The sequence below is a fragment of the Panicum virgatum genome, chromosome 3K (assembly GCF_016808335.1).
Source record: "Panicum virgatum strain AP13 chromosome 3K, P.virgatum_v5, whole genome shotgun sequence".
Classification (NCBI taxonomy): domain Eukaryota; kingdom Viridiplantae; phylum Streptophyta; class Magnoliopsida; order Poales; family Poaceae; genus Panicum; species Panicum virgatum.
The window spans coordinates 45,477,824-45,503,421 of NC_053138.1; the positions used below are offsets into that span (position 1 = coordinate 45,477,824).

At 42.9% G+C, this 25,598-nt stretch overlaps 1 protein-coding gene across 1 annotated transcript; it reads left to right on the forward strand.

Moving 5' to 3' along the window:
• Positions 1-17,413: 17,413 nt before the first annotated feature.
• Positions 17,414-19,237, forward strand: LOC120699328 (benzyl alcohol O-benzoyltransferase-like). The gene is made up of 2 exons (XM_039983290.1): positions 17,414-17,912; positions 18,082-19,237. The coding sequence occupies exons 1-2, from the start codon at positions 17,466-17,468 to the stop codon at positions 19,060-19,062; spliced, it is 1,428 nt and encodes a 475-aa protein (XP_039839224.1). The 5' UTR covers positions 17,414-17,465; the 3' UTR covers positions 19,063-19,237.
• The last annotated feature ends 6,361 nt before the right edge of the window (positions 19,238-25,598 follow it).

Genomic DNA, 25,598 nt, shown 5'->3' on the forward strand with positions numbered 1-25,598 from the left:
CGGGGGCTTGTCTGACCTAGGGCCACGGGACTGCTCATAGGCGTAGAATGTTCTGAAATAAGAGGTAGCACACGGACTACCCCTCGTTACCTTGTGTCTACTCGTACAGCAGTAGAACTAGCTGGAGTACAAGGAAACTACCCGACCCACTTGGGGTAGAACTCTAAACGTACTAGGCTAGAACTCTCCGTTTAACCCTGTCTCCCCGAGATATATAAGGGCAGACAGGGACCCCTCAAAAACATCAAACAACACCTAAGGGAATACAAACCACCACACAGGATGTAGGATATTACGCTCCGGCGGCCTGAACCTGTCTAAATCCTTGTGTTCCTTGCATCATCGCATTCTGATCTCGGCGAGTCCCTACTCATAACCACTCTCCTCGGGATACCCCTCAGAGAACCCGACGGTAAAACACCGACACACGGGTTACTTCAAAAGGCAAGCATCTCCCACCTAGTCGTGTGATGTATAGGTGGGATAAAAAAGCTACACACAAGGTTGGAGGTTATGAGTTCGAATCCTCATGACCACGTATGTGCATTTGCGCGTAAAAAATTCTCGTGTGTGGGCCTCTCGGAGGTTCATCCATTTTTTCACGTGTTCCGGGCGCGTTTAGTAGCGGTTGCTGCGAAGCTGGTACTAACCATGCCATTCGATAGGTACTATTGACCACTTTTCTTGCAGTGTTCTCACTCGTCATCATGCCTAGATTGGGTAATAATAGATTAACATCAAATCCAAAGAAAAAATACTTCCAATTGAAGTTCTTGTAATAAATTCCATTATTGAATCCAAATCCAAAAATCTAGGAAATTTCTAAGCCAAATGCTTTAAATCCATGAGCAGGATAACCCAACAATAAATAAATTCAGCATCAACTTCTCACCATATATGTTTTTTTATGAGATCAACCGATGATGACATCATTTCTTTGGGTACAAACTAGTACCAAAGGCCCTATTTATTTGTCTCGATATTTATTTGTCCCAGTAGGTAGCTCCAACTGGACCAATGGGCCTGGGAGCCTTTAGTCCTGGTTGGAGCCACACAACTTGGATAAATGAGGGACTTTTAGTCCCGGTTGGTGACTCCCTGACTCTTACCACCTAATTGGCCGTTCGACCTGGGAATAAAACTTTATTGGTTTCGTGTCTAACGGCGTCCGGGATAACATGCCAAAGATCAAATTCCATTTCTGTTGTAGTGAATGCAACAATGTATAGAACAATATTTTCCATCTCTTAATTATTTTGGAACTGGTAAGGCTAGGATTAGACGGGTATTATCTTATACATTATAACACAACAGCTTATGAGGGATGATTCAAATTATTTAGATAGCGAACCTATAATAAAGTCGTTATATTTGACTTAGTCAAAATAAGAATAGCACAGCTAGGTTATTATATTATTAATCTATATTGAGGCAAATAGGTTAATTATATCGGGGTTGTCCCTGAGTTGTTTGACTACAACTCTCCGATGGATTGGAGTGAACACATAGCTGTCAACATAGCTGTCGTGCAAAGCAAAGCGTCGTCGTTCGGACTTTGGTATGAACAAAACTAGCACTCAAGTCGCATAAGCGGGCAAAGTCAACATGCTCACGGTAGTACAGCCGGTATTATTTACTCGCCCAGACACCTCCATTTTTTAATAATAGAAAATGTTTCTAGCTTCAAATACCTCTAGAAAGAGGTATTAGTCCGCAATTATTACAATCACACACTCAGGTTTAAATCACTGTGATTAGAATTAATGACCAATACGCAAAATTAATGGCCATTCGTGGGACGCCAAGAACAGCAAAGCTGAAGATTCTAGAAGTTAGGTTATCGATATGCTGGAATGAAGCCCACAACCGGAGCCACAATATAATGTGTCTCCCTAAACAGTACATGCAAAAAGATTTGTTCCACAATTATTAAACTCGGTATCATTCTTATGAGCGAAATTGACCACCATATAGCTGCGGCTCCCATCAATAACATTATATTATGCATTTATGCTTGTGCCCTCTTTATTTAGACCAGTTATTAAACAGACATTCTATATTTACTAGTGGTGGTATACCTAACACAAGATGAATTGCAGGCCAAATGGAAATTTTGCATAATGACATTCAACAAAAAGGTGTTTGGATAATTTCCGGCTTGCTAAAAAAACAGCAATCTTAATTTATTCCCATTCCAATTCCTTATAGCTCAATTGTCTTTTGTTAGGATCACTCTCTTTTTAATATTCCATATAAATATTTTTATTTTGAGAGGTTTCTTCATGCACCAAAATTCTTGCTTAGCTTTCAAACCGTTATTGACTCGGTCACCACCATTGCCATCTATCTTTTGTCAAAGTCAAACATGTAACGTGGTGTAAGATATACCACGTGACTCAACTTGTTACATATACAAGTCAAATCCCAAATTGTAGCTTACATACGCTTACACTTATGCTTTAGTTATCAGTAAAATTAACTGATAGCATGCAAGGGCTAGTATCAAGGTCCATGGATATTGCGCCTATATATAGCCGATTATCCTGTGACGTAGGCACCAGTTTAGCAGCTTGGCCGTATCCAATCATGACATGCATCTTGCACAATATATCTTCCTCTCACTACTGCATAAACAGTATTTAGGGCGAGTAAAAACATATTTTGAAGGGCGGTGGTGACCTGCACAAGATGCAGGCAAGGCGGCGGCGGCGGCCTTGGGGCGGAGGCCAGTGCGGCAGCGGTGGAGGGCATGGCGTGGAAGTGGCCATGGTAGGGCGACCGTGGAGGCCGCGGCGCGCCGGACGCCATGGCGTGGCAGCGGAGGCCCAACACGAATTTTATACGCACTTGCGCAGCTACGCACCCTTTACAGACCGTCCGTATGTGCGTGGAGATTCGTGAAGTCAAGCTAGCGTGTAATGACACTTTAGCCTTTCGCTGTTAATAGTATGATTAGGATTAGGCCTACCAAGCTTTCACACGGGTAGCGGGTACTAGCACTTGGTAAGGGGAAATTTGAAGTCGGTTTGCTCAGCTGGGCCCATGAGCCAGATATCGGGTCAACAATGCTACGAGCTGGAAAGAGCCCAAACGGATAAAAACAATGCGTCAGAAATTGTCTCTTTTTGTATGAACTCTAAACCTTAAACCTTTAAATCCAAACTCTAAATCCTAAACTCTCAACCCTCGGTCCTAATTCTAAACCCTAAACTCTAAAACACAAACTCTAAATCCTAAACCTTGAACCCCTAAACCCTCAACTCTAAACTCTGAAACCCATATCCTAAACCCTAAACTCTAAAACCCAAATTCTAAACACTAAACCCTAATCCCTAAAATCTGATGTATATGATCTTAGAATGGCCCTAGACCCTAAACCGTAAACTCTAAACCCTAAAATCCAATCACTAAATCCTAAACCTTAAACCCTAGCTCAGACTCTTAACCCTTAACCCTAAACCCATACCCTAAACTCTAAAGTTTAAATTCTAAACCCTAAATTTTAAACTCTAATCCCTAAAACGTGATGCGTAAAGATCTTGAAATGGCAGCAAACACTACTACAAAAACGTTGATTTGTCCCGGTTGGGAAACCCCTGTTGTCCCGGTTTCCCAACCGGGAACGTTAGTCCGGGACAAAAGGGGGTCTTTTGTCCCGGGTCTGGCAGCCGGGACAAAAGAGGACCTTTTGTCCCGGTTGGTAACACCAACGGGGACAAAAGGTGCCGCCAGCGCCCACATGGCTAGCGCACCCTTTTGTCCCGGTTGGTGTTACCAACCGGGACAAAAGGTCCCTTTTTTTTTTCATGTTTTCCTTTTCCCAATTCTTTTTCTATTTCAATTATACTTTTGCATTTCAATTAAACTTATGTATTGGAATTCAGTGTGTATGATCTCCACTGATATATATACATATATATATAGTTACTTATATAATATTTGTCTTAGATAGTTTTCATATATAAATTAATTCGCTTATATATATATATATGTATACACATATCTATACATGTGAATTCCTTTACATATGAAAATGTCTAGGACCAATATTATATAAATATATATATATACACATATATATTATTGCAGTGCTTATATATATAATACATACATACTCCATCATATTTGCATAGATATATTCGTTCTTAATTACATAGGTATATTCGTTCTTAATTACACAGTAGAATTCGCCTTTTGGAAATTTAATACATACATACATACTCATAAATAGAAATTTAATACATACACACACATATATATTTACATAGTTATATTCGTTCTTAATTACATATATACACGTATATTGTCATATTTGCTGCGATTGTCAATATTAGATATTCCATCATAGTAGAATTCGCCTTTTGGATCGAGGACTTGCTCAACAATAAATCCGGAGAATTGTTCTTGAATCGCCATAATCTTTTCCTCCGGTATGAGTTTATCGCGCATCTCCTCGACCTATGGAAAAAGGGGATAATTAATTTCGACTAATTAAAATACGAGTTCAAATATTAATAAGTTTTTTACTTACTTCCTCCTCCCAATCTGTCCAGCCCTTTGGAGGACCTAACAAACCATGGATGTTCTCGCATACATAGTATGCGCACAATACAGTGTCTTGTTTCTGCCTCATACACTTTAAGAGAGAAGAAATTATCAGGTATTTACATGAATATATAATAAAACTAATGAATCGTGCAATGAATCATCCAAGTGCGTACCGCAAAATCTGTCTTGATCTTCAATTTCTTGTCAAATTTGTCTGGATGATTTTTACCAAATTCTTTCCAAATCCTGTGCATGATTAGAACAATTATAGTCAAGTAACAAAGTGATTCAAATTATCGGTCATCGACGGAGTAGTGGTAGAATTACTTTTTCATCATGTTAAGAAGATTTTCGTATTGTTCTGGAGGTCTCCTCAATGAGTCCATAACCACGAGTAGGCTCTTCTCGGGAATTATGACAATTAGGACCCAGTGTTCACTGCAAGATTATACGGAGGCAGTTCTTGGTAGTTAAGGTTTAAACAATTCGATTACAGAATAGAAAGAGTTAGACGGAAGGAATCACTCACGCAAAGTTGTAAGGAAACAATATCATTTGCTTGTTGTGATGAACGCTTATGTACTTGAACAAGTTTTGGAATATCTCATCGGAATTGTCACGTAGAAGCCTCCAATTACAAGTAATTGAGTCGATGAAGCCGAGGTGAGAGTATCCCTTTCTTCTGCAAGTATGTATCTCCATTCTACATGATACCGAATAAATCAAGAGATCAGTATATTGAGATCATGCAAAACAATACGTAAGGAGAGTAAAATACTTACAGAACCCACAAGCCGACCATAGAGATGTCGAGGGCCTCCTGATGGAATAGTTGGTAAATTTCTTCCCAGTTTATCCATATAATGGCCTCCCCCCGTAAGAAATCGTCATCTTTAATCTTTGCGCCCTGCATGAAGATGCAATCGGCCATCGCACGCATGTAGTGCTGGTGCAGCTTATACATTTGCGTTGGAAGCACACACACTACTTCGGGGGGTACAAGAGTTTTGCCGATCTCAAACGTCCATTTGACGACCACATCGGCCTTTGGAATATCTTCTCCCCCTACAATCTGAGCTGCCGTCAGGTTTGATTCTTTCAAAAATGTAACAAAGTCTTGTTCTTGTGTCGTCTATCCCACTACGAGAGGCTCTATTGATTGTTTCTTTTGGGCTCCGAGCTGTGGAACGTCGGACGACGACGACTTTGATTGTCTCTTCTTTTTCTCAGTAGTTTTGATAATTATGCGTTCGTAGTCTGAAGGGGGGTCTCTCAGAATGAATTTTCTCTTATTTGCTTTGCACATTCCCTTAAAAAATTTCAAATCTATCGGATTTATCACTTTCTCGGGCTCCGGCTTCGGCTTTGGCTTGAAGTGCTCTTTAACTCTTTCTTGAGTTATCCGATCGCATTCTTCAAGGCTCATGTCCCAGGGTTTAATAGGAGCCTCCTTGGTTTTCTTCTCCTTTTCCTTCTTCTTTGAAGGCTCCTTAGCCGATGCAGCTACCTTCTTTGCCGGCGGCCGTTTCTGCTTCTTTGCCAGCGGCGGAGGGGGTGACCATGGAGTCGACGGTGACGCTTGAGTGTTCATCGGCGCATGAGATGATGGTGATGGAGAATGTGCCGGTGAACCTTGCCGAGGCAGTGCTGCCCTTGGGGAGTTTTGCGGAGATGCCGGTCTTGGAGAGGCATGCTGAGATGCCGGTTTTGGTGTTTGATCATCCGACTTTAGGACAATGTAGCGCTTATCCCATAGGATGTAGCCATGAATGGCTTCTGCTAGTGTCCTCTCCCCATCGCCTCCAGGAATATCAAGCTCGAGCATCTCCCAACCCTGGCACACCTGCTCCACGCCAACTCTTGTGTATCTAGGCGGAATTTGCTGCCCGTGGTACACGTCGCCTGGTTGGGTTGGCATGGCGGTACCGTACACAACAGTGAACATTAAGTTCTTAACGGCAGTCTGCAGGTCACAAGGTGTCCGTTGGGTGATCTCATCCACAGGAAATCGCTGCGGGGCCGACGCTAAAACTGCGGCCTGGATCCCCGTTGGCTCGGCAACGGCGACGTCTGTGGAAGCATAGCTGCTTTTCCGCTGAGACAGGTGATCGGCTGCGACATTAGGTTCTAGAGGCACCGTTTGCGCTTGCTGTTGCTGGCTCATTGCTATGGCTACTTGGTGTTGAACCTCTTCCTCCAGTCTTTGATCGTGTGACATGAGCCGTTCCTCTAGCCTTCGCAAGTGCTCCCGCTCATCATTCTTTCTTCTTTGCCGGCTTCTATATGATTCAATGTAATCCCTGAACCCATACTTCCACGGAACCACGCCTTTGCCTCTTGTGCGGCCCGGATGCTCTGGATTCCCAAGGGCGTAAGTCAGCTCATCCCTCTCTCTATCTGGCTGGAATGTTCCCTCGGCCGCTGCTTGTATGGCCTCCTGTAGACTCTGGGCTGCTCGCTGGATGTTTGGCTCATAGATGCAGTCACCAGTCAATGGGTCCAAACTTCCCCCATGACCATAAAACCAGGTCCTTGACCTTTCAGGCCAGTTCATGGTCGCAGGTTGGATGCCTCTGTCAAACAGATCCTTCTCCATCTTCTCCCATTTGGGTATTGCAAGCTTGTAGCCTCCTTGGCCTAGAGTGTGATGGTACACTTTCTTCGAGGCGTTGTCTTTGGCCTTCTGCACCTTCTGAAGCCCAAGCTCTGAAGACTTGTATTCCACAAATGCATCCCAGTGACCCCTGAGCTTTTCGAGCTCGCCGGTAAATACGGGTGTGGTCCCGGTCTTGATATATTTCTTCGTCAAAATTTTCTTGAATGATTGCAGCTGTTCGGCCATCTTACTCAGGGTCCAGTGCTTGCATATCTCTTCGGATTCAGCTGGAACCGTGAAGTTTTTCTTAAGCTCTCGCCAGCACCATTCTTTTTCTTTTTCGGGTACCGCATCCCGTTCCTCACTTGGATTGGAAGCTTTCCAGAGCCTGAAGCTGATCGAGATGTGGTCCCTGACAATACATCCGGATTGTCTTATGAATTTTTTTGGCGGCAGCTTCTGGAGCGATCGGTTCGCCATCTGGACCAACATCCGTTATAATGAACCGCCCTTCCAGTTTTTTTGTTGGGCCTCGCTTCGTCTTTTTCTGCTGCGACGATGATCCAGATGGCTATAAAAAAAGCATTCATAGTATTCATATAGATTCAGATGAAAATATGATTGTCACTACAAATAAGTATAGTTGTGATATGTACATTACCACTTTGTTCAGCAGCAGCGTCATCCTGAATAGATGGTGGCTCAATTCCATCACCGGACATATTCAAATATATGTCGGTATTGCTGCCATCATCAGCTTGTTCAGGGACATCTCCTTGACCTTCGCCAATCATATTCAACAGGAACTGTTCGTCTTTCGCGTCTGTGTGTCACGGGTCCATAGTAACTAAAATATGAATACAAATTTTTTCACTAAGTACCGATTGATGGATGAGGTCGAGAAATATTCTCTAAGTAATTCAAGAAATATAAAAGAAATATTCTATCGATAATTTCACTAAGTACCGATCGATGGATGAGGTCGAGAAATATTCTCTAAGTAATTCAAAAAATATACACGAAATATTCTATCTATAATTTCACTAAGTATCGACTGTGAAATATTCTAGATGGTTTTTTCACTAATTACCGATCGATGGACGAGGTCGAGTAATATTCTCTAAGTAATTCAAGAAATAAACTTGAAATCATCTATATTTGAAATATTCTAGACGGTTTTTTCACTAAGTAACGATCGATGGATGAAGTCAAGAAATATTCTCTAAGTAATTCAAGAAATATACATGAAATATTTAAAAGAAATTTAAACTCACTTTACACATACATACATACATTCATACATTTCGAGAATTTGTAAATATACCTAAATTTACACAACAAATTATGATTTCACTCTAAATAACAAATTATGATTTCACTCTAAATAACATGAACTCTAAATAATATAATTTCAAAAGTAATTAGCACCCTATTTGTCATCAAAATTAAACAAATTAACAAATAATATATATTTTACAACATAATTTCTAAACAAATAATCCATATTTTCAAATTTAAACAAATAATCCATATTTGAACTAATTTCTAAACAAATTTAAACAAATAATTGGGCTCGCATAGGCGACGGCGGGGCGAGCCGGAGGACGCGGGGATCTGGGCGGCGGCGTGAGGTCGGCGGCGCTCGGGGACGTTGGGCTCGCGCGGCGGGGTCCGAGCCGGGATGGCAGATGTTAGGAGTTCTCTGCAAATTTTTCAGATTTAATGGATAACTTTACAGGGTATTCAGAGTTATTAAGGCATAAAGCATAACTGATTTTTAAAAATAGTTATACTGCACTTCAAGTGTTCACATTTTTCTATCAATCATAACTAGTTGTTTATAGGCTCTGGTAAAAATAAGGAATTTTTCCTAGCACATAAATTATTTTTCTTGATTTAGTTCAATTACTTAAACCATTAATTAGTTTAACTAGTTTGGGTCCACTAAAAATCATCAAACTTTTTCTGTGGCCTATAAACAGCACAACTAACATGTTGTAAAAGTTTCAAGTGCAAACATGACATATTGACAGAGATATAAATAGATCTACACTATTAGGCATAAAACAAAAACTAAATAAAAACTTTAGCTAGAGGGTAACAGTGGGTCTCAAACATTTACAGAGAGTTAAAATTTGCATGTACAAGCTACTACCCAAAAGAGAAGGCTGGTCAAAGCTTCTAGCTAGATATCTAATTAAACCCCTATTTTTCTTACTTTTAATCTAGAGCTAAAAACAGAGGTCAAATGAAAAAGTTTTTGTAAGAAAAGTTGTAGATCTACTCGTAAAGAACTCAAAACATTTGTATTTGCATTTTTCTTATTTTTCTACGAATTTCTATCTATTTTCAAAGTTCGCTGGATTTAAAACAAAACTTAAAGGAAGTTTTATAAAAAAACCCCTGGAATCTTGCCGGGACCCCCTGGAAAGATCTAATCCTATGCAATTGGGTCCCTGGCCGTTCACACCTACAGCCACGGTGGCGTTCGGCCGATTCCGGCGAGCATGCTCGCCGGGAGCGTGGGGGAAGGTGTCGAGGGGACTCAGGAGATCGAGCTCTACCTTTGGGTAGTCGCGGCGTGGGCTGGGATGGCCCGTAGCGGCGGGTCGACGGCGAGCACGGGATGGCGGCGAGGGCGTTATGGCGGCGGCGGTGTTCCGGGGGGTCTCCGGTGGGTTGGTCGGGGCTCTGGGCGGCGACGCGATGGCGGCAGTGCTCGGGGACGTTGGGCTCGCGCGGTGGGGGAGCAGGGGACGGCGGCGGCACCAGGCGCAGATGAGAAACCAAGTGTTAGGGGGAAGGGCGAAGGAGGAAGGAAATATATGGGGGGGCCTGTTGTCCCGGGTGAAGCCACCACCCGGGACAAAAAGGCCCTTTTGTCCCGGGTCGTGGCTTCACCCGGGACAAAAAGGCCCCCCTTTTGTCCCGGGTGAATCAACGACCCGGGACAAAAGGGCCTTTACTCCCGGGTGGTGGCTTCACCTGGGACAAAAGGTGTTTTTGGGCGGGCCGGAAAAATTTCCAGCCCGCGGCCCACCTTTAGTCCCGGGTGGATCTACGACCCGGGACAAAAGGGGCCCGTTTTCCCTCGTTTCCCACCTAATCTTATGTTTGTTTTTGTTTCTTTTTACTTCTCTTTTAAAATTGGCTTTCATTTGTTAATTCAATTAATAAAATTATGATTCCAAAAATTATGGAACAAAATTTCTTATCTCTATATAAATTTGATACACGCAACAAAAATAATTAATTTTCATTCAAGTGATTGGGTCAATGAAATATCTAACTTTTTTAAATCATATTTGTTATTTTGACCATGCAAAAATATATTAGGTGAACAAATTTTTTCAAACTGTTGCTTTTCGGCAGAAAGTGGATTTTAGATAAAATTAAGCAATTTCATGATATTAATGAGTAGTGTGTGAGTTTGAGAGATAGTTTGTGTTAGTGAGATTGTGTGTGTTAGTGAGAGAGTATAGTGTGTTAATGTGAATGTAATTTCATGAAATAAATAAAATTAGTTGAGTAATCCATTATTGAATGAAAATTATAATTGAGTCGGGTAATTAAGTGAAAAATATATAAAATAATATATATAACACATAAAGTATAATTGTACAATACATATATAATAAAAGTATTCGAATTGCGATTATGTTTTTATACAATAATATAAAATGATTCAAGTACATGAATGATTAGCGGTAACAGACTTTCTCTTCACAAATGTCCCTTGATTATGATCACGGCGCAAGTATGGAGCATCATCATTGGCTAGCAGGATGCATGGATCAGCATTTACTTCGAAAGGTGGAATGGCAACAAAATTATTATATTCTTCTGACAAGTCTGTCTTGTCCTCCACTCCAACGATGTTTCTCTTTCCTGATAGAACTATGTGTCGCTTAGGCTCATCCTTTTGCTTGTTTATCCCCTTCTTTGGCTTGCTGGACATGTCTTTAATGTAGAAAACCTGAGCGACATTCTGGGCTAGGACAAATGGCTCGTCTCTATACCCAAGATTGTTGAGATCAACTATTGTCATCCCATACTCATCTTTTGTTACCCCTCCTCCAGATAGTTTAACCCATTGGCAACGAAATAGAGGCACCTTGAAATTGGGACTGTAATCCAGCTCCCATATCTCTTCAATGTATATGTCAGTAACCTCAACCCTACGGTGATGACACGGTGCGGTACAAGGATGTCACCAATCGGTCAGTCGCAGCACCAACATTTACGATTAATAGGCACAACACTTGGCACAGACAGCATGCTCGTTGATATGCTCTCAGTACAACAACGGCCATGCTGACTGTGTCAAATGTTGTCTTCTTATCAATCGGAAGTGCTGGTGATGCAACCAACCGATTCGCGACGTGCTTATAGCGCATCGTGTATTCCCGAAAGGTAGTGCCATCACCGTTGGATGGAGATTAACGACGTATAGTTGTTTCGAAATAAAGATTTTTTTAGCTTCTAGATGGTTTCAATGTGAGTCTGAATAAATACATCACTAGAGTGTCAAAATAATACATTCATAATACAAAAAATTCTAATATACTCATTTAATTAATTCATTCATGAATACAAAAATCAACTATCCACAATATGGTCATGTATACAAGTACATCACATGAAGTGTCTACACTCATTCTAAAAATTTCTACTATCCACATACTCATCTAAATCTAAAAGAAAATCACACCTACATATGCAATCTAGCTAAATCCAAGAAATTAGCTAGCTACACATTTTTTCTATTTCTAAAGCATAAAATGAGCTATACAAGCCAAGGAAGAAGAGAAAAACAAGCCCCAAACCTTTAGCGCCGATGGATGGACGGGGCATCAAAGATCTTCACAAATGTGGTGAAGAAATGAGCAAGAACTCCTCTCTCCCGAGCCGAGAACAGCAAGAAACAAGTGAGCTGAATGGCTCGGGCGGGGGGAGAGAGAAGGGGATAAGGGGGCCAAGGCCTTTTGTCCCGGTTCGTGGTTCCAACCGGGACAAAAGGGTACGCGGGCCTTTTGTCCCGGTTGGTGGTTCCAATCGGGACAAAAGCAACTTATTGTCCCGGGTCCAAAGGCTACCGGGACAAATGGCTTGAAACAAAGACCTATTCTGTAGTAGTGAAAATTTCCGTACGAACTTCAAGCTTGTACTACAGTTGTTCAGCTATATATGTGGTTAAGGCTAGCTTGCGTGCTTCACTTTTCTACCACCACACAGATATTTCGACAGCTAGTTCTAGATACATGGGTCCATGTGAACGGTACCTAATTTTGGACCAGCACTTAACGACCAATTAGTGCATCCACTAATTAATGCCGAACGAGCCGCCGTTAACCTTCCTACATATTTTCATCACAACTGTCCATCCTATCCCATCCTAACCGTCCATGACCGTGCCTACCAGCGCACGTGCGGATAACATCATTCGCGAGCGGAGGCCACAGGCGTCCTCGTTCCTCCTCCTCCCTCATGCTCCAGTGGCCTGATCTGGTGCCGGAGACCTCGAACTCGGTCCGGCGCCCCTCCTCCCTCACCCTGTCCAGCACCCCTCCTCCATCCTCCATCACGGCTATGGCAGCGGCTGGACCCGCGTCGCCCTTGCACTGTCTGCCGCGCCTCCCTCCCATGCGGACCAGCGGCCATGGCAGATCTATGGCGGCGGCGGCCAAGGCGGGTCCATGGAGTGGGCACCACGCTGGGGAGAGGGAACTACGGCGGCTCTTGCAGGCGAGGGCGGGTGGCTCTCCTCCCTTGCGGCAACCTCGCTTCGGCCGCCGCTCCTGCTCCATCCTCCATCCTCCTCACTCGTGGCCATGCTCCGTCAGCCTCTCCCCTCCTACTCCCTCGTGGTGGCGAGGGCCTGCGCACGATGCGGCCACTGCCGGGGAGGTGCATAGACGGCCCAAGGGAGATGCGGCCACAGGTGAGGCGTGGCGGGGGACGACGGGCGATGTAGTCACGGGCGAGGTGTAACGCCAGCGATGTGCGCAAGCTGCATCCAAAGCAGAACGTGGCGGTGGCGTCGAGGTGGTGCGCATGCTAGAGCCGTGAGCTCTATCACTTCATAGCGGGGCCGCCGAGCTCCCCCATGGCCGCGCGGGCAAGGGCCGGCAGCACGGCCACCGCGAGATCATGGGGGAGAGAGAGAATAGTGAAGGGGAAAGAGAGAGAGAAAGGATTAAATAGCATAAGATAATCAATGTAGGGGTTCTTTCTGTAAATACTATCCAGTGTGCCGGGACATGGCATGCCATGTCAGCGTGCGAAGCTCACTTGGCACGTTTGGGACCTCCGATGAACCACTTAATAGAGTTTAGGGGCCTAGATGCATGATTTGATAGTTTAGTGACCTACGTGGAACTTCGGGATAAGTTTGGGGATTTGGAGTGCAATTTACTCTTTTTTTTATATTCCTATACTCGTCTCTGTATTTTCAACACAACTATATTTGTGCAAAACAACAGTGCAAATAACTTACCATAGTCATTCAAATCCATGTTTTGATTCTATGGAAAATATGTTATTTCATGTGTTTATAGATCAAATTTGATTTATATCAACTAATTCAGTTTCATAATTTGTTTTACTAAATTTGATCTAATGAACTTTGAAAATACCTTGACAAAGTCAATAAACAATTCATATTTGATGATTGTAAGCGAAAAAATATCCATGCATTTCAAACTCAACTTTGATTAATATCAACTAAATCGTTTCAACAACGTGTTTAACCAAATTTGATTTAAAGAACTTTAAATACCTTGCAAAATTCACTCAACAGTTCATGTTTGATGATTCATGAAAAAATCCATTATTTCATGCTGTTATAGCTCAATTCGAACGCATATCACATGATATTGTTTAATTGCAAAAAAATTAAAATTATGAAACAGGCATGAAAAATTACCAAAATTTGGCATGAAATAATTTAAGTTGGTTATTGCATATACAAAAAGTTTTGAAATCAAACCCAAATTCGCTCCTCACTTTTGACTCGAATTCTGAACTGCTGCTTCTCAACTCCGTGGATCTTCTTTGGAGATTCTTCGATTTGTAAGTAGCGTATGTGACAACTTCTGTGTAACTTTCTCAAATTTTTTCTTCGATTTGTAAGTAGCATACTAGACAACTTGTGTGTAACCTTCTCAAATTTTTACCACAGCCTCGTCGTATGAAATCAAGATATCATGAAAAAATTTATGATTTTAAGACTTCATTTGTTTTTATAGAATTTTAAAATGAATGGGCCACAAGTTGCACCAAGATGTTCGAAATAGCCTTCCATTTCATGGATATGGCTGCACATTGGACTCAATAACGTGAATATAATTTTTTGATTTATTATATTCCAATATTCAAAACACTGACAGTTTAAATTTAAATTATCCGCAGAAAATCCATTTTATGAAATAAAATAATTAAATATAGATAAAAGACCAAGAAACATACCAAAATATAACATGGAGTAGTACAACGTATAGTTTGTACATAGGAGGAAAAGTTAGGTGGGCAGAATCAAAATTTTTCAATAACCTTGCCGTGTGTTTATCGGCCAACACTAGGCAAAGACAGGAGATACATGGTGAAAAATTAGATTTGCACTAGGCAACGATCGGGCAAGCGATTACCTGGTGGCCATTTTGCCGTGTGTCTAAGGTTGGCACACGGCAAACAACCCTTGTTTTGTCGTGTGCTTTTCTTTGCCGTGTGTTTTTTGGCACATGGCAAAAAACTGCTTTGTCGTGTGTCAAGCGTTTGCCGTGTGCTTTTTAACCGGCACTTGGCAAATGGCTGTTTTGCCGTGTGCCGTGATTTTTCACACGGCAAACAAGCCGTTTCCGGCCGGTAGTGGACGTATCAAGTTCACAACTGGAAGAAGCTAGCTGTTCCTTTTCTAGTTTGATTGATGATAGAAATTAAAACACGGTTGTTCTTGTTAACAGAATACCTAGTCTCACGTATTGTTGTAACGGCCTATACGTGCCTGGACTCATCTGTCGTCGTGCCTGGACTCATCTATCGTAACGGCCTATGTGCCAAGTCTTTAGCTTTGATCCGGTACACCACGGCTGATAGCTTGGGAGTAGGGAGTTTGTTAATTACGCACGTCCATGCCCTTCACTTATCCGTACTACCTCTGTTTTTATTTACATATCTTATTAAGTTTGTCCTAAGTCGAAGTTACCGACTTTAACCAAAGGAGCAACTATACTACTTTTGACGACTAAAATTGGCAGCAGACCAGCCCAATGGGTCTAACCGGTCATCACAGACGGTCTGATCGGTCTGTGATGCTGTAGCCGATCCGGTAGAAGCCGACCGGTCTAACCGGTGGGTTTGACTAGTCTGACCGATCCAAGCAGAGTCCGAGTACAACTAGTGATTTTCATAGATTTATTTTTTTTAAAAAGATTTCTTGCGGGATAAGTCCACCCCACCCTATAAATATAAAGGGCCACGACCGATTGAGAAATCCAATCGATCAAAAACACAACAATACAATATTTTTCTATCTTTTTATTGCCTTTATAATTATCTCCAAACTCTAACTTTTCCAACCTTCTATCTGCTGTTATTCCATTGTCTCCGCGACGTCTGAAGGCGTTCTTGGTGGCCTGCCGACCCTAGAATAACCTTACGTGCGCATGCCCTGACGGGTCCCTCCCAAGCTAGCGTTCGTCGGATTTCGCCGACTCACCCCGGCGACCGGTCTGACCAGTCCCTCTGACAGGTCTGACCGCTCCACGTAGGAGGTGCTGCACCGAGTTCCTCCTCGCGCTGCTCGACTGTGCGCGTTCGTGTGTTGGCCCAGATCGTGCGCCAACAACTACAAAACATATGACTATCAACATATATTTCATAGTGGATTCGATAAAATAAATTTGATATTATAAATATTATTTTTTTCTCTATAAATTTGGTTCAAGTTGGTCAAATTTGACTTAGTAGAAACCTAATACGACATGTAAATAAAAACATACGAAGGGAAAGAGAGTCAATGCTATCGCTGTCAAGTTGGCTCAATTCTCCATCGTCTCCCTGCTCCTCTCTCGTTCAGTTCTGAGTATTAATGCCCACTTGATCTTTAGTTTAGTTTCAGTATTTTTTGTTTTATCAACTATTATCGATCTTATCGGTTTAATCAAATGGAACTGCGCTGTGCAAGCAAGCTAGCTCCTAGTTTTTTTTTTTTTTGAGGGCAAGCTAGCTCCTAGCTGGGACACATGCGGGATTAATTTTTTAGCCGCAAAGTCCACACGAACTTGTTGCCCGCGTGTTAAACTTTGTGGACACCCTCGCGGGTTTGCGGCTTGTCGCAGCGCGCCCCGCCTGCACAGAGAGTTGACCCACCAACTAATTGATGATGGAGAGATGTGAACTAGTTGACCCGTACCAACACATACTTATTGACTAATAAGTAAAAATATGGAATATTTTGCTATAAGACGGAATAAAAAATGATGTGGCATACAGGAGGTTAATTATTGAATCCATCAGATGGAATGTTCTTAGCTACTGTAGCTCATCTAAACCTGTATCGAGCGATATGATATGCCTAGATTATGTTGAGTACCGCAATTTTATGATGATGCACCAATCCAACGAATTTTTGAGTTAAAAGATTGTTTTAAGGTGGGTTCTCGGCTATTTTATGGACAGTACGTGCCTGCATATTTTATGGACATCACCAACTTAACAAACCAATATAATGACAGTTTTTCCTTTTTGAAGATCTTCCTTGCACATGCATAACAGCCTAAATTAGGGTAGCAAACAAACACACATTAACTTGCATCGAGAGATGTGCCTAGCCTTTTTTTAAGATAATGGAGAAACTTCCGGCTACAAACCTCTTCAGAGATAGGTATCAGTCCGCAATTATTACAATCACACACTTAGAGTTTAAACCACACTGTTTAAAATTAAAGACCAATACGTTAAATGAAGGGTCATCCATGGGAAGCGAAGAACTGCAAAGCTGAAGACTCTAGAAGCTGGCATGCCTCGACTAGATGCTCCCTTCGGTCATCGATGTGCTACAACTGACCCCACAACACTTGCTAGAACACTTGCGTTTTCTAGACTTCTCCAAATTGTCAAACCAGCGATGGTTTACGAATCGACTTCCACTCAAAATGATCAATTCGTTATTACTCCCACATTTCCACTTTGCAAATTGATGAATTCGTTATTACTCCTATATAACAATCTAGCAGCCGCAGCTAAAACCAATAAACACGTACGTACACACGCACCACAATCATCGATTATCTCTCCTTTCGCATTAGCAACCGCCATAATAATGGCATGCTCCTCGGTGGTGCCCAAGTTCATGGTGCGCAGGCGACCGGCAGTGCTAGTGGTGCCGGCGGCCCCAACGCCTCGAGAGCTGAAGCGGCTCTCGGTTTTCGATGAGCAGGACTGTATGAGGGTCCAAATCTCCAACCTCCATTTCTACCGAAGGAACGAGTCCATGGACGGCAAGGACCCCGCGCAGGTTATACGGGACGCTCTTGCCAAAGCCCTAGTTCCCTACTACCCGTTCGCTGGACGGCTCCGAGAGCAGGATGGATGGAAGCTCGTCGTCGACTGCACCGGTGAGGACGTTTTGTTTGTCGAGGCTGACGCTGATGTTGGCCTTAAGCACTTTGGTGATCCCCTAGTGCCGCCATTCCCGTGCGTCGAGGAGCTCATCTTTGACGTCCCCGGCTCTTCTGCTATCCTCAACTCTCCCCTCTTGCTCTTCCAGGTAACATCTGGATCCTCGTCTTTCCTTCAACACTAGTGAACCTATTTTTAATTAGTAGGTGTAAGCAAAACAAAGACAATTTGTGAATTTCATAATTCAGGTATGGCAAGTGGCGACAGCATGTTACTTTAGTGGGAATCTGACCATTGTATGCATGTCTGGTGTGCAGGTGACACGACTCACCTGTGGAGGATTCATCCTTGCGGTCCGAGTGAACCACACCATGGCTGACGCACAGGGGGCGACGCAGTTCTTGGGGGCTGTGGCAGAGCTTGCGCGGGGTGCGCTAGCTCCATTCCCGCCACCGGTGTGGAAACGGGAACTGCTGGATGGGCGCAACCAGCAACAACCAGCGCTGGTGCACGACAAGTTGGACGAGGTGCCGGGCAGTGACACTGATCACACCAAGGGCAGCAGTGTCATGCTTTTGTTAGATAACCCAGCGCTCCGGCTCTCCTTCTTCTTCGGGCCTCGAGAGATTGATGCTATTCGAGCCCAGCTCCTGCCGCACCTTCAGAAGCGTGCCACAAAGTTCGACACCATCGCGGGCTGGATTTGGAAATTCCGCACGATGGCGCTGGCCCCGTACTCCAATGAGGTGATGATGCTGGTGGTGGTTGTCAACGCACGTGGCCGGAACACTGCCACGGTCGGCGGGATCCCCGTTGGCTACTACAGAAACGCGTTCGCGGTCCCGGTCGCCATGTCAACGGCCGGGGAGCTCAGCATGAACCCCCTGAGCTACGCCGTTGAGCTGGTGAGGAAGGCAAAAAACCAGGTGGACATAGAGTACATGCGGTCAACAGCCGACCTCATTGTGCTGCGTAGGGGGCAAAGTCCGCCCATCACCGCCGGCATGTTTTCTCTGTCGGACACAACAAGGGCCAAGTTTGACGATCTCGACTTCGGATGGGGCAAGCAGGTGTATGGGGGTCCGGCAGAAGCCGTCGGCGTCCCGTCCATTCCCTGGCTGACCAGCTTCCTGTTAGCCTCCAAGAACGCCAACGGGGAAGACGGCATCGTCGTACCAATGTGCCTGCCTGGCCCTGCTATGGATAGGTTGGTGGAAGAGATGAGCAAGCTGCTGCGCCTAACAACCGACGATGTGACCCAGCTGCACCAGCCTCACGTATTACCAGCTATGAAATAATTCACCATGTGCTGACTATGACCAAAATGAAACTTCATCGTCGCATAACAGCATGAGAATAGAGTCAAGTGGTATGCTATATATTGTACGTTTGTCTCAAAGGGTTCTATTATTTATCCTATATACTATATATACTGCATGGTATCAATAAAATAATGCAGTGCTCATTAGTTAACTTGCACGCGTCTTCTCACTCATCATCGTACCTGGATCGGGTAATAAATTCCAAAGATAGACCACTTCCAGTTGAAGTCTTTGCAATAAATTCCATTATTCAATCCAAATCCAAACATCTAGGTAATTTCCAAACCAAATGCTTTAAATCCATAACCAGGATAACCCAATAACAAATAAAGGCAGCATCACCTTCTCACCATATACTCACTCCGTACTCGAGAAGAAAGTCATCTGGATAGAGACATAGTCTCCAAAGCTTAACTTTGACTTCTTACTTTTATATAAATATTATCGCAAAGTGATATATCCATATTTTTATGAAAGTATTTTTCAAAAAAATCTATTCATTTTGAAACTGAACAAAATAAAAATTATTCATGATTTATATTTTCAATGTTTGACCCAAACCTTATACAAAACGACTTTCTTTTCAACTATAGAGGGAGTATGTTTTTCTAAAAGATCAAGTAATGAGGACATCAAAAGATACAAGTGGGTACCCAATGATGTTTTTAGTTCAGTTAATTAATTATGATGGTATTTCACTCTAAGTTCATTTCTCCTTCCAAATTATTTATGCAGAGTACCATTCTAATTTAATTTTATTAATTTTTTAGGTCGACCTAATGATCCAAAATATATTAACTTGCTTCATTTCTTTGGATACAAACTATTACTAAAGGCCCTTCATTTGTCCCGAAATAGGTGGCTCCAACTGGGACCACCGGGCCCGGGTGCCTTCAATCCGAGTTGGAGCCACAACCATAACAAATGAGGGACTTTTAGTCCCAGTTAGAGGTTCCAACTGAGACTAAATGTTCCTGCCCCCGGCCATCTAGTTAGCCATTGGACCCGGGAATAAAATCTTCATTAGTTCCGGACCCAACGGCGGTTAGAACAAATGCCAGAGATAAAAAACTATCCCTGTAGTAGTGCATTCAACAATAAAACATTGTTTTGGATCTCTTTGTTATTTTGGAAAAGTTGTAAGGCTATGATTGGACGGGTAATTATATTATATACATTATAATGGTACAGCTTATGAGGGATACTTAAAATTTAGATAGCGTACCTAAAGACGTTACCTATGCAGCCCCCCCACCCCCACCCCCACCCCACCCCAAACTATTGTCCGTTAAATTTGACCTAGCTAGTCAAAATCAGAATAGCACATGTTATTATATTATTAATCTATATCGAGGCAAATAGGTAAATGATATCTGTGGTGTACCGGAGTTGTTTGACTACAACTCTCCGATGGATTGAAGCGCACACATAGCTTTCACATAGCTGTAATGCAAGCAAAGCGTCATTCGGACTTTGGAGTGAACGAAACTAGCACGCACTCAGGTCGCATCAGCGTGCAAAGTATTATTTCCTCGCCCGGTAGTTGGTAGAAGGGATCATATGACTTGGACACCTCTATTTTTTAGATAACGGAAAAAGTTCCGGCTTCAAACCCCTCTAGAGAGAGATATTAGTCCACAATTATTACACTAACTCACTCAAAGTTTAAGCCATACCGTGTTTAAAATTAATGACCAACGAGTAAACTGAAGGGTAATTCATGGGACGCGAAGAACTGCAAAATTTTGAAGACTCTAGAAGCTGGCTTGTTTGACTAATATGTCCAGAACCAATATGTCCCTCTGAAAAGCACCTGCACAAAAAAATTCTGGTCTAGAATTATTAAACACGATATTATTTCTTTTGAGCCAAATTGATTAGTATATAGCTGCAGCTCCCATAAATAACATTATATTGTGCTTCGGCCCTCCTTGTTTGGACCAGTTGTTAAACAAATGTTATATATTTACTGGTGATGGTATACCTAACATAAGATGAATTGCAAGCCATAGAAATTTTGCATAATGACATTCAATAAAGAGGTGTCGGATTGTTTCCGGCTTACTAAATAACATCAAGCTTTATTCCTATTCCAATTCCTTCGTATGCCAAATTTCTTGCGTAGCTTTAATTTCAAACCGTTATAGACTTGGTCACTTCCATTGTCATCTATGTTTTGTCAAAGTCGACTTGTAACGTGGTGTAAGATATACCATGTGACTCAACTTATTACATTTACAAGTCAAATCCCAACTTATAGTAACTTACGCTTACACTTGTGTTTAAGTCGTTAGCAGTAAAATTGACTGATACCATGCAAGGTCCATGGATTTTGCGCCTACAAATGGCACCGATTAGCCTGTGGCGTAGGCACAAGCTTAGCAACTTGGTCATATCCCTTCATAGCATGCATTTGCTATACCCATTCTAGTTCCATAGTTGGTGGTCGTTATGGCCGTTGGAACTGTGTTGGCAGTCGATTTCGGTGATTTTTATCGCCAACATTCCTTTGGATTTCATACTTTCAGGACCGCAATCCTACAAATTTTACTAACATTGACAAATTCCACAAGTTTTGGTGAATATTTGAATGCAGGAATGACATACCCAAAATTGAAAAAAATTAGAGAAATCCCAGGCCGGCCGGCCTAGGCCAGGCCAGCCAGCCTATCACCTGTGGATAATTGTCATGAAGCTTTGCTAACATGGTCTTGAGCATAAGATCAAGCCAATCCAAGGGTGCCTCGCACAAGAATCACAAGTTGAGACCGGAAGGCTTGAACCAAGTCACGTTGGGTCCACTTTGCAGTGATAAACCAAAGAACCAAGACCCAAACCAACTTGAGGAACGAAGTACAACCATCCATCAATGTGTCAGAGTAACGGGAGGTCGAGATGTGTCAGAGCCAGGTCGACCGACCTAGGTGAGGCTGGCCGGCCCCTAACTGTCTGCGTTGAGCCAAAGCAACTACCACCGACTTTAGGAGAGAATCAGGAGTGTCCACGAAAGAGGTGATGGGAGATCCACGGAAACCCCAGGCCAGCCGGCCCCACTTGTCAGCCACTGGTGCTCCCTCTTAGTGTGGAAGTTAAGCACAACCGCCTTATACCTACTTGCAACTGATGCCAAAGCCTCGTACAGAACCTGAAGCACTATAAATAGAGCACTCACCCCTCACTTGTAACGCACACCATCCATTTGAGAAGAAGTGTTCACCTTGCTTACTTCCTTAGTATTAGAATAGGGAGAGTGTGAGATGAGAGCTTTGGTGAAAACCAATCTAAAGGAGCGGATACGAGTTCTCTCGCTCTTACTTCATATTTTGTATCCACCTCGGAGGAATATATCTTTGAGAAAGTTCCTCGTCTCATTCTCTCGCTCTTACTTCATATTTTGTATCCACCTCGGAGGAATATATCTTTGAGTAAGTTCCTCGTCTCAACTTCAGTTTCTTGCTATCTTTACTTTCTGCTTTACTTACTTGTTTAGTTACTTCCTTTGATCTACGGGATCTTGAGTTTGTGTAAGTAGCAAGTTCTACTTATCAGACGTTGCTCTCTATCTAAGTATACGGTAGGAGTAAATAGCTCGATAGCTGTGGGCGTGGTGCCCAGGCTTGGTTAGCTATCTCAGGTTGTGTTCCACCCCACGATATCGCTGTGGTAGGCGGTGACAGCACTGTCCGTCTCCCTTGTAGTCCACCATGTTTGGGTGCTTTCATAGCCGTAGTTGCCGGCTGCTGTTAGACACCCTTCTTAACCAAGTTTGAGTCCTCCCCTAAGGCCGTCGAAGCAGATCAAGTTAGTAATAAGCACGTTAACTAGGTAGAACAGTAGGTTATCTGGAGTTAGACCATCTTCCCTCTTACCCCTTCTCTCTTGGTGGGTCCGGTCGAATAGTTCTAGATCTGGTCGAAGCCTTACCATTCCTTGGATTCGATATCCCAGGTATACTCACTGATGAAAGCTATAATCGGTCTTTGTGCGCTTGCGGAGTAATTCGTTTAGGCTAAGAGTGCCAACAAACTGGCGGTGTGATGGCGTTGCCGTGCATCACCTCTGGTTTATGGCTTGAACCAGCGGTGATGAGGCTTATCACCCCCGAGTCGTGTTATGCACCGGCGGTGATGAACATGTATAGTACAAAACCCCAATCCTTCTTCCTCCCACCACCATTCTTCTCCAAACCGATGACCATACCTCTCTCCTCCATTGTTGCAGCTAGATTTTGTCGAAATTCTCTTGAAACCTCGCCAATCTTGTTGTATTGACTCCACCAACTTGTTCTAAGATTAGTAGCGATCAAGCCATTGGCTTTCTACGTATACCTATTTTCTTTGGATTATTGTTGCATTTCGTGATGAATTAATCATGATGAGCTTTTTTCTCCATTTTAGGACCATTTCTCATCATTGGGGCTCCTCTTTTTTGTTATTTAAGTGCACCGGCTTGTGCTAGATTAGTGGCTAGCAATCCATTGGATTCATACCCTTTATCTTAGGATTAATCATGGATTTGTGATTAATCGATCATAGAGAGTCTCATTTTCTTCACTTTAGGACAATTTCTCTTGAACTCATCATGAGGGTTCTATGGAAACGCGTTCGTGTTCCTCATCGCCATATTGACGATCGGGGATCTCTGCACGAATCCTCTGATCTACGGTGTTGAGCTGGTGGAGGAGTAAAACCAGGTGGACATGGAGTACATGCGGTCAACAGCCTACCTCATCGTGATGCACAGGAGCAATGTCCGCCCGTCACCACGGTCATGTTTTCTCTGTCGGACACAACAAGGGCTAGGTTTGACTACTTCGACTTCTGATGGGGCAAGCCGGTGTATGGGGGTGCAGTAGAAGCCGCCTGCGTCCTGTCCATTCCCTGGCTGATGAGCTTCCTCTTAGCCTCCAAGAACGCCAACTGGGAGGATGGCATTGTCGCACCGATGTGCTTGCCTGACCTTGCTAGGATAGGTTGGTGGAGGAGATGAGCAAGCTGTTGTGCCTATCAGCCGATGTGACCCTTCTGCACCAGCCTCACGTGTTCCCAGTCAAGAGGTCAGCGCTATGAATAATTCACCATATGCTGACAATGACCAAAATGAAACTTCATCACAATGTAGCATGAGAATAGAGTCTAGTGGTATGCTATTGTATATGTTTATCTCAAGTGGGTTCTTTTTATCGTACATACCACATGTTATCAAACAAAATAATGTGCTCATCAATTTACTTGCACGCGTGTTCTCACTCATCATCATACCAGGATCACGTAATGATGGATTAACATCAAAGTCTAAGAAAGACAATTCCAATTGAAGTCCTTGTTATAAATACCATTATTCAATCCAAATCCAAAAATCTAGGTAATTCATTCCCAAACCAAATGATTTAAACCCAGGACCAGGATAACCAAATAATAAATAAATTCATCAGCACCTCCTCACCACATACTGGTATGTTTTTTGTTGTAAAGTAAAAAGGTAGAAGAGATGGAAAATGGAGTGAATGTAACGATTGTATTGATTAAGCACAAGGACCCCATCATTTATACATGACCAAGAGCGACAAAGGGTGTTTGTTCCCGAAGGGGCATGCCCCTTAAACCCTAATTAACAACTTCCGAATGACATCCTAATGATTTCATTAATCTAATTAATTAATTACAGAAATTGATCATCCTAATTTCTTCATAACACTACCCCCTGATCAATTGCTTCTTCTTGTGGTCTTGTAATCAATCGAACAATCGAAAAAACTCCTTGAAAACCCTGTAAGAAAACTCAGGAGATGTATGGATATATCATGGGAAAACTCCTTAAACCCCTTTTGCGGAAATAGGAAAAAAATATAATGTTGATATGACATATATGTGTTGGTATTCCATTAAAACTCTTTTTAAAATCTAGTGGAAAAATATAAGGAGAAAATGATATGAAATATCATTGATTGCAAATTTACAAGAGAAAAACCACGAAAGAAAAACTCAAAAATAAGTTTGAATGTATTATTGTGACATCCCGACCCATGGCTTAATAGGATTAATAGAATACTCATACCAATATGTTGTAACTTCTTTTCCGGAAGCCGATCTCCAAAGAACTCTGAGGTTAAGCGTGCTTGGCCCGGAAAAATTTGGTGATGCGTAACCGATCAGGAAGTTCTTTCTGGATACGCACGAGTGAGGACAAAGTGTGCAGAAAAGACTGGTGCTGGTCTGTGAGGGCAATCTATATACTAGAAAGCTGCCAGATGTAAGTGGGCTCGGCCTCGGTGAGGCGGGACGTTACAACTATGATCTCATCAACTTGTTGCTTCTCCATCTGCCTCACCAACAGGCTCCACTGCTTGAGGGTCGGCACAATCTTGTTGTCGAAGACATGATCGTTGCTGGTTTTCCACAACACCCATATCACTCCTTCACAAAATGACAAGAGCATTTTTGCGACCTTTACAACTCTTGAGAAAAACACTTAGATCCTCACACCCCGATGGGTACAAGCGCCAGCCCAGC

Coding starts and splice junctions, on each gene's coding strand:
- LOC120699328 (XM_039983290.1), top strand. CDS start 17,466: ATGGCATGCTCCTCGGTGGTGCCCAAGTTCATGGTGCGCAGGCGACCG. Junction 17,913..18,081: donor CTCCCCTCTTGCTCTTCCAG/GTAACATCTGGA, acceptor TCTGGTGTGCAG/GTGACACGACTCACCTGTGG.